Source organism: Microcaecilia unicolor, chromosome 10 (assembly GCF_901765095.1).
Source record: "Microcaecilia unicolor chromosome 10, aMicUni1.1, whole genome shotgun sequence".
NCBI classification, from domain to species: Eukaryota; Metazoa; Chordata; class Amphibia; order Gymnophiona; family Siphonopidae; genus Microcaecilia; species Microcaecilia unicolor.
Window position 1 is genome coordinate 2,115,230 of NC_044040.1, and position 14,599 is coordinate 2,129,828.

Sequence of the window (14,599 nt, forward strand, 5' to 3'; positions counted from 1 at the left end):
TAAACATCAAAGTAGTTGAGGTAGTCAGGTGTAGAACTTCGGTTTCGACAAGGTCTGGTATGAGTTTCGGTTTTGGGTATTTAGGATGGATCATCTTGTACAGTCTGTGGTATCAGATATATTGCATATTTACTTACCGAACCTGGTCTCGGATAAGGTATCTTTCCTTCATACATTGCCCAGTGATATTCGGGCCCTTCTTTATGTGCATATGGACCATTGAACGCTTCTCGAATGCTAGCCATATGGTAGACACACACTGCGTATCCTCTAAATATATTGCTATAAAACAAAAGGACGAAATAAAACAATCATTGCTCCCTTGTTTGAAAAGAGCTTTGGGTTTTATGAAATTTAAACTGAATAGTTGCATAAAAGTACTTTCAGGCTTGTAGGCAGCATATAAGAAATTAAAATAAAATTTTAAAAATTAACCCCTATCATGCCTGAACATCTGGTCTCCTAAGAGTCTTTAGCTATAGCAGATGGAACCCGCCCCACCCACCTCCTACACAATCTAACTGGCCTCTGGAGCATTTTGGTTTTATTTATATAATAGAAGATGTAATAATTGTCAAAAACAACACAGCACGCATAACACATTTCGACACGTAATTTATTTATTTATTATTTATTTTGTTACAGTTGTACCCCGCGCTTTCCCACTCATGGCAGGCTCAATGCGGCTTACATGGGACAATGGAGGGTTAAGTGACTTGCCCAGAGTCACAAGGAGCTGCTGGTATCGGCGCTAAGTAATATGTGACATAAAACAAACGCAGCATATCACTCTGCTAACATTATCCTAACAATAAAGCATAGTGTGGGGATCCTTTATAGCAATGAGGACAGATAGTCCAGAATAAGGTTGTAGGCTTCATTTATTCTTTGAATAGGTTCGAGCCTCTGCCCTACTTTTTGAAAGTGCATTGGCTTCCGGTAGAAGCTCAGATTTATTTTAAGTTAGGTGTTACAGTCTTTCAGGTGCTGCAGGGTGAGGCCCCTTCTGACCATATTATTAGGGGGAAAGTCGGACTGTTTAAAGGCTCAATGTTGTCATCTTCATTTTCCTACCAAGCTCCAGATTTTTGGAATTCACTGCCCTTGGAGCTGAGGCACAGCTTAGACTTTCTTATGTTCAGAAGGTCACTTAAGACTGAAGTTTGTAGTGGGGTCTTTTAATTGTTGTTTTATTTTTGTATATGTTATGGTATATTGTATTATATTCTGAACACTGTGTTCAATTTCTTACTTTGTAACCTGCAGTGAACTATATTGGTATTAGCGGGCTATAAGTCTTGAATAAAATAAAAATAAGGCCTGTGAAGACCAAGGAAAAAATGGACAGACCAATGTATAGGTATATCTTTGAGGAAAATCCATTCCAGTCTGCCATAGACCAAAGACTGGAGAGAAACTCACATTTCAGCAGGACAATGATCTTACACACAAAGTAAAAACGAAAATGGAGTAGCTTAGCAAGAAGAAAGTGAATGTCCTTAGAATGATCATCAAAGCGCAGGTTTGAATTCAATTAAATAAAAAACCTGCAGTGAAGGCTACAGTCTATAGAGGATCCCCGGCCACTTTGAAAGAACTTGATGTATTCTGCCAAGAGAATGGGCAAAAACGGTGCCATCCCACAGTACTTAGTTGGTCAACATTATCCTAGAAAGGGATCTAGGTGTCGTCGTTGATAATACGTTGAAAACTTCTGCTCAATGTGCTGCTGCGGCTAGGAAAGCAAATAGAATGTTGAGTATCATTAGGAAAGGGATGGAAAACAAAAATAAGGGTATTATTCTGCCATTGTATCGCTCCATGGTGCGACCGCACCTCGTGTTCAATTCTGGTCACCGCACCTCAAAAAAGACATAGTGGAATTGGAAAAGGTGCAGAGAAGGGCAACAAAGATGATGCAGGGGATGGGGTGGCTTCCCTATCAAGATAGGCTGAAGATGCTGGGGCTCTTCAGTAAGACCTATCTATGTACCGTAGGTGTAGCCGTGTAACAATGGGAGAGTAGATATAATGGAAGTCATCCAAAAAACAGTGGATAGAGATGTGGGGATGAGGTGATAGAAATGTGGGACTTAAATCTACCAAAGACTGGAGAGTGCCAGGGATACAGATCCTTGAAAAGGATATCACAAGCTACTAATTGAGAAGCCCATTATTGCCTTTTGAAGTACAGCATCAAGGGGGGGAGGAGGGGGGAGAGAAAATGGGACTTGTTCCATGCATCATTTGGATCCCAGGATTAAGTACATTTAGAGAGGTGGGGACCCTGCAGGACTTGAAAAGAGAGAGGGGATGATGAGGGGACAACTTTATTTTTTTTTATTTTTGCAGGTTTGATTGTGAAGTTGCAATGGAAAGAAAAATGAGAACAAAATCTGATTCACTGTTATAATGAAAACACGTCTTTTCTTGTTGTTTATAGGAAATGTCCATTTGAATACAGGCATTTTAGAAACTTACCTTGTAGTGCTGAAGAGACCAAATATTTCTGGATTCTTGCTATCTCGAGTTTGTAAGAGAAAAACATCCTCTGTGAAAAACGAGATTGAAAATATTTGTTTACTGAGATGGTTCGAAATGTTCTGAGCTGCTTTAGACCAACTTTTCAGTCTGGTTTTCAACACCTCTACAGTACATATGCATGAGATCTATTTGTAAGTACTTCCTTCTACGTTTAGCAATGCAGAACATCTCGTACATGTCCACGGACAGCCTGATTTAATACTATGTCACCATCGCTCTGTACTAAATGAAGCAGTGTTGAAGATATTAAGGATATTAATAGACTCAATGCCATCTTTTCAAACTTATTTTAACTCATTAAGCAAGACCATTTTTTGGAAACTGAAACAATTTCATAGGATTTGTAAATATCTTTCTATCAATTAATGTAGTTTACTGGTTCATGCCCTTGTAATTAGTCAAATAAATCATTGTAACTTGCTTTTGTGGCCAGCTCTAATAAGTCAAGAAAATGCCTGCAGACATTGCAAAACACCTCAGCTAGGTTAATATGTCAAGCAAATAGATTGGATAGGGTTTCTCCTTTTCTGTGGCAATTACATTATATAAGTACATAAGTATTGCCGTACTGGAAAAGACCAAAGGTCCATCAAGTCCAGCATCCTGTTTCTAACAGTGGCCAATCCAGGTCACAAATACCTGGCAAGATCTATTGGTTACCAATAGATGCTCCATCTTTATTTAAATTATATATATTCATATTTTAACATTATTTGCCCCTTTGCCCTTAATGTCAGTTCTGACTTTTCCATTGTTGACTAGATTCTCTCAGTTGGGTTATCAAATGATTCCCATCAGCTGCTCATATTAGATATAAGCATTTTCACTTTCTCTTGATTTTTTTTTAATCAAGTAGTAAAGGTCTACTTAAAGTCTTTAATTACTTGAATGGGTTTCAAATTAATAGACGATGCAAGCAGTTCATTTCCCCAGCACCAGCCTGCTGGGCTCTTCCCAAAGACAAATAAAACTGCTTAAATACCTTCAGAACATGGAGAGAGGCCCTCAGGATCGGGCCTGGTTGTGATATGAGGAAACTGGGTCAGAAATGTGATTAACCCACCTTGAACTCTTTGGGTTAAACAGGCTATAAATGTTTTATTAAATCAAATTAAATTAAACTTACCAAGATCATCAAAATGTGTGTCAATTCCATTTGGTCCTGCCACTGAGCAAATTAATCGAGTTTTGAGAAAAGTGGTCCATTTATTCACCGATGTCCGTTGACCTCCAACATCATTCTGGAAAGAAAGAAAGAAAAAGAATGGGCAAGTTTGATTAAGAGATATAAATAAAAATATTCTCACTAAAAGCAGAAGCTCTTACAATTAGAAGAGTACTCAAGTGAGAGGTCTTCTTTTATCCTTCATCCCTCTGTAGTAATTTTGCTCAACTGCTGATCCGTATTACTACATGCATTTAATTTTGTTCTAACCTTATTTTTGTTTCTGTATTTCCTTTTGATAAAGTTGTATGATTTGAACTCCAAATCTGAGACGTATGTTAAAATGTATGACTTCCATCTTTTTTTTTTGTCATCTGATAAAACCAAGCAAACCTTGCTGAAAGACTTTTGTACCTGCAGCAATGGAGGGTTAAGTGACCTATTTAGGGACACAAGGAGCTGCAGTAGGAACTCAACCCAGTTCCCCAGGTTCTCAACCCATTCACTAACCATTAAGCTATTCTTCATCCTTCTTTTCCTCATCTTCGTTTACCTTATTTACTTTCATATGACCTGTAAACTACTTACAAGCACCAGTAGATAATAAAAATAAAATTAAATAAACAGACTTCCTGCCAGTGCAACAGCATAAACACCGTAAAAGGTATGAATATTATATGGAGGCATTGAGGGGCTTCTTTTACTAAAGGGTCGTTGGTTGACAACTCAGAACTGCTGCTGGTGGTAGTTCTGCCTCAAGCCTGTGCCATTTCTAGCAGTATGGAAAACTTTTTTCTGTAATTATTAGTGCGGCACTAATCCAGTGATAATCAGGCAGTGCTAGGGTTACCATATTTTGTCCTCCAAAAAGGAGGACACATGCCCTGCCCCCTTTCACGCCCCACCCTGCCCCCTGTCACACACCCCGTCACTCCCCCTCCCCTTACCTTACTACTGCCCTGGTGGTCTAGTGACCTCTCTGGGGAAGGAAACAGCCCCCACTTTCCTGCCCGGAGTGCTGCCCTGCATGCATCCTTCCTGTTCGTGATCTCGTAGCCGATTCAAAATGGCTGCCGAGAGTTGAAGTCTTGCGAGGTCACGTCAACTCTCGGTGGCCATTTTGAATCGGCGCCGAGATCATGAACAGGAAGGATGCATGCAGGGCAGCGTTCCGGGCAGGAAAGAGGGGGCTCTTTCCTGCCCCAAAGGCGGAAGAGGTCACTAGACCACCAGGGAAGTAGTAAGTAAGGGAGGGGAGGCTAGCAATCTGCCCATTTGTCCGGATTAAATCCGGACAAACGGGCAGATTGGCAAAACCCGCCCGGTTGCCCGGACATGTCCTCAAAAAGATGACATGTCCGGGTAAATCCGGACATATGGTAACCCTAGGCAGCGCCAATCCCTGCCTAGTTACCGCGGGAGCCCTTACCGTCACCTCAATAGGTGGCAGGAAGTACTCCCTCCCACATGGCTACATGGTAAATGCAATTTTACTACATGGCTGAATCGATTTTCAGCCTTTTATAGCCACTGTGGTAAAAAGGACCCTGGCGTGCGGCAAAATGGCCGCCACTGCTACCGCAGGGCCTTTTTTACTGTAGCTTTGTAAAAGGACCCCTTAGTAAAGCCAGAAATATGTTCTAAATTTGGAAATGAAAAAATAAGTTCTAAAAAAATGCAGGGTCATGCATTTGGGTTGTTAAAAACCCAAGGGATAAAATACTTCTGTGAAAGAAAGAAAACCGGCCCCTGGGGGGCGATTATATCTGATGAAGATGACTAGGCAGGTAGAAAAAAGTGACAGTAAAAGCAAGAAAGATGCGTATGCGCTTTGGAAGAGTGATGGCCAACAGGAAAAAGGAAGTGACAGTACCTTTTGTATAAGGCTCTGGTCATATGTCTCTAGGAGTTTTCCCCTGGATTCTATATAGCATAACTTAAGCCGCACACGCAAATCCAGTTGTATTCTGGATTTGCACGCACAATTTAATTAGTTAAGTCATTTAGTGCCACTCGACAAGCAACTCTTCTTACTAGTAGGCATTAATTAGAATTTACACTCAGAACTCTCTAGGCGTAATCTATAACGTCATGCATGTAATATTGTAAGTTGCATAGTTTAAAAAGGGGGTGTGGTAGGTGGGAAGACAGGTGGATAGATATCATATAGACATTTAAATACCTCACACAGCAGGCAAGTCTCTTAATTCAAAGAAAGCACTGGAATGAGGAGCATAGGATGAAGGTAATAAGGGACAGATTCGGGAGTAATCTAAGGAAAGGGTGGTAGATGTGTGAAACCACCTTCCAACAGAGGTGGTGGAGAGAACTGTATCTGAATTCAAGAAACCATGGGACAAGCATAAAGGAACCCTGACAGAGAGGAAAGGATAGTAGAGATTGGTAACTGCTATGGATGGGCAGATGGTCTTTTATCTGCTGTCATTTGCAATTTTCTGTAGTTCTACACATTTTACCCATGGGTTTTCCAATGTTTCTCCAAGTGAAGAAACATTCCATATTTACTCTTTGAAAATTGATACAGATTGTTTATCGTTTTTTAGTTTAATATACAGCTTCTATTTGCTCAGCAAGTCGAAGCGGTTTACAGTCAAAATTAAGTAAAAGCAAGAAAGGAACGTCATAAAAATAGAGGAAATTAATCATACCAACCTACAACCCTTACAGAAAAGAAGACAATCACTCAGCCACTTCTAAATAGGTAATCTCAGTAAAATACAATCAAAGATGAAAATAAAAGCTCCACTCGTCACAGGAACCAACCAAGAAACAGCCCTAGGTGTCAAACGTGATTTGGAATAAGTGGGTCTTTAGAGAGGCCCAAAAGAGTGCATAGGATCTCTCCAATCAAAGATGCTGAGGGATTGAGCTCCATAATGCTGGTGCTAGGAAATAAAAAGCAGAAGAGCGAGTGGGTTCCCATCGTGGTTTAGAAGTGCGGGACAGAACTAGCTTAGGGACTGCAGTATATGGAATACTGGATATGGAATGATCAATGTGGCCAGATAGGAAGGAGTAGAGGTGTAAAGCACCTTGTGTGCCAGGGTGAGGCTCTTGAATTTAGTTCTATATTCCAGTGATGTGGCTCGATCATATTGGGTGGATCAACAGATGAAGAAAATACCGCAATAGAGGTTTGAGCGCATATTTTTTTTAATTTAGGGAAAGGAGGTCGCCTTACCGCACAGAGTCTGCCCACTCGTGCATAAATAGCATGGTCTCCTTTGTCCGTTTCTAGAGCTTTCTCCGTAAAGAAGAAGTAAACCTTGTTGTCATCTCGGTCTTCATTGTCAGGAATCATGTAGGAGTTCACAAACTTAGGTTCTTCAAAATAAAACAGGTTTTTCAGATGATACAAAATGGAATAATTCAACAAATTATTGCACTCTTGAACAACAATAGATAGGATTTTAGAAATGTCAGTTATTTAGAGATCATGAGAAGGCTCTTCTCTGTAAATTTAACCTGTGAAAATCCGTGAAAATCGCTTCCCTAGAGGACAGTTATTAAAAGACTTTTAAAATGGATATTTATGGGCATAGTTATCAAAGTGGGCTACCTTTAATATGTGTTGTTTTCCCACTAACTCGAGCTATTTTAGCATAGGAGCCATTTTATGCAGTGAGACTTACTTAGTTACTAATAACTGGGGTTAACAGTAAAATAACATGTCTTATCAGTTGGCCAGGTTAATAACCTACCCTCATTGTTGGGTAAATTGCTGAGAATTCTCCATAACAATTTGGTGGGTAAAAGTGGAGGGAAGGCAGGGGGGCTCCTGGGGGCAGGGTTTGGAGTCAGGAGTTGAGGTGTAAGGTCAGAAGGGAAAGGGAGTTGACTTGGTGGTGTCGGAGTGTTAACTTTGGGGAGGTTTGGGTGTTGATTTGAGGGATAAGACATCTGGGGGATCTCACCTTGGGAGGGGGGGAAATCAGAAGGCCAGAGGGTGTACCAGCCTGATGCTTTACTTTTTAACAGCTGCGCTACCGGCCTCTAAAGATGGCAATAAGTTTACCTGAAAATCCTTTGACAATTGCTTTCACAGAGGACAATTTTTAAAAGACTTTTAGAATGAATATTTATGGGCATAGTTATCAATGTGAGTTATCGTTAATAAGTGTTATTATACCACTAACTCCTGCTGTTTTTAACACGGGTTCTTTTTTATGCAATCAGACCTAGTTACTAATAACAGGGGCTAATAATATCTTACCACCTCCCCCCTTTGCTGGGTAAATTGACTGAGAATCCTTGAATAACAGTGGGTAAAAGTGTGTCTGAAAATCGACATGCTCGCTTTTAGCCACAGATATTCTGGGCAGCCTCACAGGATGATAGATCAGCGAAGACAATAATACAAGTTGTTTTGCATTTTCAGAATTACATACGTTATTTTGAAGGGAAACGTAGACTCAGAAAAAGCAGATACAAATCTCAGTGATTTTTTTTTTTTACATTAAGGGGCCCTTTTACAAAGGCGCAAGAGGGCTAGCGCAGGTAGTGTGTGCCAAATCTGGAGTAACCCTTGTACCTGGCGGTAATTCTGAGTTTGGCGTGTGCTGAATCCAGCAGTAGAAATTATTTTTCTACCATTGGGGTGTTCCCAGCGCTAATCAGCAGTGCGGCCACGCTGGAGCACGCTGCATGGTTATCACTTACCGCTAGGCCAATGGGTGGCAGTAAGGATTCAGGCCGCAAATAAGTGCATGCTACTTTTAATTTTTACACACAACCATTTCCCGGCCCATTAAAAAAAACCGACCTTTGTCCCACCTATTGTTAAAAGTGGCCCAGCGCGTGACAAAAAGATGCGCCCACACAATCGCAGGCCACTTTTTACCACAGCTTTGTAAAAGGACCTCTAAAAGAGTTCCTGGGTTTATAGTTTATTAACCTGATATAACACTTTTTGTTTAAATGTCAAGGCAGGTTACAAATAACAGGGTCAAACAATACTAAAATGAGTTCTGACAAAAACAGCTACAACATTTTTGTATAGAAGCATCACAGGAAAATAACTATACAAATAACCTAAAATGATAACAATGCCATAATAACATAGGGAATCTTTTACAAAGGCCAGCTAGTGGATTTAGTGCGTGCTAAACGCTGGAGACACCCATATATTCCCATAGGTTTGTCTAGCATTTAGCGTGTGCTTATCTTTAGGTCGTGATAAAAACGCTAGCACACTTTTATAAAAGGACCCTCATAGTAAAAAGGCCAACTTCAATGCCAAAGCAAGTATCCATTCGAGGAGAACATGAATTATACAACCATCAAGAATCAAAGCCTGAGAAAATAACTAGGATTAATAAGTTACACCTGTTCTTAAATTGTGTGGAAGGGAGTTCCATGATACAGGGCCTGAAAAGTAAACACTATTTTACATGTGGCTTCCAGATGTGACCTCACTGGAGAAGGAATCGTCATTGTTGGAGACACGTTGAAACTCTCTGCTCGGTGTACAACAGAGGCTAAGAAAGCAAACAGAATGGTAGGAATGGAGAATGTTAGAAAGCCTTTGTATTGCTACATGGTGCGACCGCTCCTCAAATATGGTGTGTAATTCTGGTCACTGCATCTCAAAAAAAGATATGGAGTAAACTCAGTGAATGGCACCTAAAGATCACTGCTGAAAAAAATTGTGCTTAGTACTATTCTATAAACGACGCTCAAAGTTATGCGCCAGGAACCGTGACTGCATTTAGGCAACAAAATCTTGGTATAAATCCCCGCATCTAAATTAGATGTGGTTCTGCCTTATTCTATAACAGAGCGCATAAATTGTGGGCATTCCCGTGATCCACCTATGTCCCTCCCATAGCCACGCTCATTTTTTGGAGCCACATGCAATTTTTAATGTTAATTGACAGAGCAGTGTGTTTTAAGCCTGTAAAATGTATCAGGTATTTCCTGAAGTGCGTTTCTCTACTTTAGCCAGCAGCTGGTACATGTTTATGTTTTGAAGCTGCTGCTGCAGAACCAAGGCTGTTCTCTTTGTTTAAGCCTTTTGTAAAGGCAGTCTGCAGTATATTTTCGAACTTGTTGTCCGAGCTCTAATTGACTCAGGAGCTCAATTTCATTGGGATTGTACTGGCTTTTGTCCCAGTCTTAGCCAGGGAGAAAAGAGAGAGGGATCTCTTTGCTAGGGCCCTGTAAAACCGTTATATTTGATAACTTGTGAGTAGCTATATGTACTGATCTTCTCAGGTTCTGTTTAGACAGTATACCAATGTTTAGTTAGTTTTCTAATTGATCCATTTTTCAGTTACTTGCTACTATTTGCTGATTGCACATTTTCTGTGCACTGTTCAAGTTCTGAGAATAAACATATTTGTTTGCCATGCTTGTCTGGACTGATAAAGAATCCCGGTGGTTTGTGTGTTGGGTCCGTGAGTGCTTTCTGGGAACTGTGGGTCCACTGGGAGTATGACCCCAGTAACCTAGAAATCACTGGGGATAATTTGAGAGTGGGAGACTCACCCAGAGTTGATTGTGACCCAGTCGGTGGGAGGAGTGTGCTAATGTAGAGCGCAAGCGACAGGTGCAGGCAGACCTGAACTGTGCTGGGGATAGACTCTCTACTCTAAGTGGCCATGGGGTAACCCCAGGTGGGTGGCTAGGCATTTCATGACAGCACTAATCATTGATAGCTCGAAAGTAGAGGATTGTAAGGTTTCTAGAATTGAATGGACTGCAGAACCTGAGGCAGCATAATATCACCAGAGGCAGATCTTGTCTGACAAATCTGATTCATTTATTTGACTGGGTAACCAAACAGTTGGATATGGGAGGGGCATTAGATGGGGCATACTTGGATTTTAGCAAAGCCTTTGACATGGTTCCACATAGGCAACTGATAAATAAACTGAGCGCCTTCGGTATGGGCCGTAAATTAACTGACTAGGTTAAAGACTGGTTAAGTTGGAAGGAGACAGAGAGTAGTGGTGAATGGAGTTCACTGTGAGGAGAAGTGGTCTACCTTATGAATCTGTTCTTAGGCTGAATCTTTTCAACATCTTTGTGAGTGATATTGTGGAAGGACTGTCTGATAAGGTTTGTCTCTTTGCGGATGATAACAAACTCTGTAATTTTATTTTATTTATTTATTTGTTGTATTTGTACCCCATATTTTCCCACCTATTTGCAGGCTCAATGTGGCTTACATAGTACCGTCAAAGGCATTTGCCCAGTCGGTGGTTAACAAATACAAATAGTTTAGATGCCCCAGAGATTGTGCATAGCATGAGGAGGAATCTAGCAAAGCTTGAAGAATGCTCCAGAAATTGGCAACTAAGATTTAATTCTAAAAAATGCTGGCTTATGCACTCGGGTCCTTTTACTAAACCGCAGTAGGGCTGTCGCACAAGTAGCGCGTGCCAAACTGACCATACCTTCGGGGTAGCGCAGGCAGCTGGCGGTAGTTCCGAAGTTGGAGCATGCAGGGGGGGAGGGGAGGCATGGCCACATTGCCGCATGCTGCCTGATAACCGCACAGGTAGTGCGTGAAGCCTTACCTTCTAAACAGGTGGCAGTAAGGGCTCAAGCAGTAAATAGTAAGATAGTGTAGTCTATAATTTTTTTAAATAAATATTAGCGCACAGCCATTTACTGCTCCATTTTTTAAAAGGCCTTTTTCTTGCTGCGGTAAAAAATTGGCCCAGCGCAATTTTACATGACCAAACTAGCGCGGGGAACTTTTTACCATGGCTTAAAGGGCGTCTTGGGTTACAATGACATTTACATCCCACATTATCCCAAACAAAATTGAGTTCAGTGTAGCTTACAAGAAATATTACATCAAACCAGGTATGTTATGTAATTGGAGAAAGTAAGGAGATGTTCTGATACTTAAAATATGAGGTGAGAGTAACCTGTTTGGGAACTCAAAAATATCATGTGGTAAATGTATGTAAAACCTATAGAGAATCAACATTTTGAATACATATCAAGAAAAGATTATACATACATCAAGTGAAGAAGATCGGGATTGTTTAACATTTCAGAGATAATCAAACATTATTCTTTGTGAGGGACTGTTTGAAAATGAATGATTTTAGGATCTTGTGGAATCTGGTGTACTCCTGTGTGCTTCTTATTTTGGAAGGGAGGGAGTTCTGTGTACAAAAAAAGAGCAGGACCTAGGGATGATCATTTGTGATGATCTTAAGGTGGAAAAGGTGACAATCAAAGCCAGAAGGATGCTTCAGTACATAGGGAGAGGAATGGCCAGCAGAAAAAAGGAGGTGATAGTGCCCTTGTATAAGACTCTGGTGAGGCCCCATTTAGAATACTGTGTGCAATTCTGACGACCGCAGTTTCAAAAAGACATAAACAAGATAGAAGTGATCCAGAGGATGGCTACAAAAAATGGTCAGTGATCTCTGTCATAAAGAGAATGGGGACAGAATTATAGACCTGAATATATATACACTCTGGAAGAAAAGCAGGAGAGAGGAGATATGATGGAGACATTTAAATATTTCCATGGTATTAATGTACAGGAAGTGAGCATTTTTCAAACGAAGGAAAACTTAGAAATGATAGGGCATAAGATGAAGTTAAGAGGTCTTCTAAGAAAATACTTTTTCAAGGAAAGGGCAGTGGATGTGTGGAATGGCCTCCTGATGGAGGTGGCAGAGACAAAGACTGTGTCTGAATTTATTAAAGCATGGGACAGGTACATGGGAGGAAATAGTGGATGCTGAGAATGGGCAGAATGGATGGGCCATTTTGGCCCTTATCTGCTGTCATGTTTCTATGTTTCTCTAATTTATCAGTGCTAATTGGCTTGACGTTCAATTAAATTGCAGCTGCAAAGGGCGACAAAAATGATAAAAGGGATGGGATGACTCTCCTAAGAGGAATGGCTAAAGTTTCTAGGGCTCTTCAGCTTGGAGAAGAGATGACTGAGGGGAGATATGATAGAGGTCTGCAAAATATTGAATGGAGTGGAATGGGTAGATGTGAATCACTTGTTTACACTTTTCAAAAATACAGGGACGAGGGGGGAATGCAATAATAAAGCCATTAAATAGTACATTTTAAACAAATTGGAGAAAATATTTCTTCATTCAATGGGGTATGTTTACTAAGGTGTGTTAGCATTTCTAATGCGCCCTTAAATTTAATGGGTGTGTTAGTGTTTAACACTCGTAAACCATTTACGCGTGCTAATGCTAACGTGCCCATAGCGCACCTTAGTAAACATAGGTGAATGTGTAAATAAACTCTGGAATTTGTTGCCAGAGAATGTGGTAAAAGCAATTAGTTTAGCAGGGGTTAAAAAAAAGGTTTGGATAATTTCCTAAAAGAAAAGTCCATAAACCATCATTAAGATGGACTTGGGGAAAAATCTACTGCTTATTTCTAGGATAAGCAGTATAAGTTTTACTCTTTTGAGATCTTGCCAGATACTTGCACCTGGATTGGCCACTGTTGAAAACGGGCTTGATGGACATTCAGTCTGCCGCAGTACGACAATGTTTTTGTTCTATATTATTATTCTCTTTATCCATGTCATCACTTATAATAATATGCTATTCTTTAATGGCCCATATTTCCCTATATTTATCCAAACATACTAAGGACACATCATTAATCATTGTGCGACAGTGGTTCATATTGCATTTCCCAGTTTTGGAATATATCCATAATTGTTTAAATGTAGCAAGAAAATTCTAAGTAATGACATAAAAATGTACAATGCAGTAATCAAACATGAAATACTTACATAGTAACATAGTAAATGACGGCAGATAAAGACCTGAACGGTCCATCCAGTCTGCCCAACAAGATAAACTCATTTTACATGGTATGTGATACTTTATATCCGAGTTTGATTTGTCCTTGCCTTTCTCAGGACACAGACCGTAGAAGTCTGCCCAGCACTGTTCTTGTACTAAGTTCTGAAGCTAATGTCAAAGCCTCTTAAAGTTTACACTCCAGCCCATCCCTATCTATTCAGTCACGATCAGGGCGTAGACCATAAAAGTCTACCCAGCTCCCTTTTTGTTTCCAATTACCGGCGTCACCACCCAATCTCCGCTAAGATTCCACAGAACCATTACTTGGTCGAACATTAACTCTGAGTTTGACTGACTATATATCTGTCTCGGCAATAAATGTTTCAATTTACCTTTCAAGAGACGCTCGTCATCATGTTCTGTTCGAATCTGTGGCAGACGCCCCATACTGCGAAATATAGCACTGTCTCTTCTCCAATAGTCACTATAGAGTCCAACAAATAGCTCATTACCTAGAAGAGAGAGACAACAATAAATAAAAAAACAGAATTTTTCCAGAGGCTGACAGTTTTTTCTTCATTGTAGCTCAATGGTGCAGATGGGTGTGAAATAATGGCTGGCAGTATAGTTTTAGGGTTTATAATGGGATAGAAAACCCAGATCTTTGTAAAGTCCTGTCTGCTGGGTGTGAAAATATTTCATTATTTTGACTTCAAAGGTCTTAGATCCTGGATTGATTTTTTTTTTTTTTTTTTTTTAGTATTTAAGACAATCCAGGAACATAAGACCTTTGAAGTCAAAATGATAAAATACGTTGACACTCACCAGACAGGACTTAAAAAAGATCTGGATTTTCTATCCCATTATAAACCATTAAACTATACTGTTTTGTCTCACCTTCTTATCACCCACCCGGCTCTCCCAGTTTCTCACCTAACCCATCCCACCCTCTTCCTCTGAGACTGTCATTGGAATGCTTTTGTGTTTCACTTATATATTCTCATATTTGTCAACATTTGCTCACTTCTGATCTGATGAAGAAGGGTTACCTTTGAAAGATGATCAAAAAATGTGTTACATTATTCCAATAAAAAAGGTATCTTATTTTATTTTCTCTGTT

The 14,599-nt window shown here is 40.2% G+C and overlaps 1 protein-coding gene across 1 annotated transcript in view; it reads right to left on the bottom strand.

Annotated features, from left to right (window-relative positions):
• Positions 1-14,599, bottom strand: part of SEMA3E (semaphorin 3E) — a 139,971-nt gene that overhangs the window by 20,370 nt on the left and 105,002 nt on the right. The window contains exons 6-10 of the mRNA XM_030216644.1: positions 13,872-13,991; positions 6,912-7,054; positions 3,671-3,785; positions 2,482-2,551; positions 138-282 (exon numbers count right to left, since the gene is read on the bottom strand). Of these exons, the coding sequence (XP_030072504.1) occupies positions 138-282; positions 2,482-2,551; positions 3,671-3,785; positions 6,912-7,054; positions 13,872-13,991 (593 nt within the window). The remainder of the gene's footprint in view (positions 1-137; positions 283-2,481; positions 2,552-3,670; positions 3,786-6,911; positions 7,055-13,871; positions 13,992-14,599) is intronic.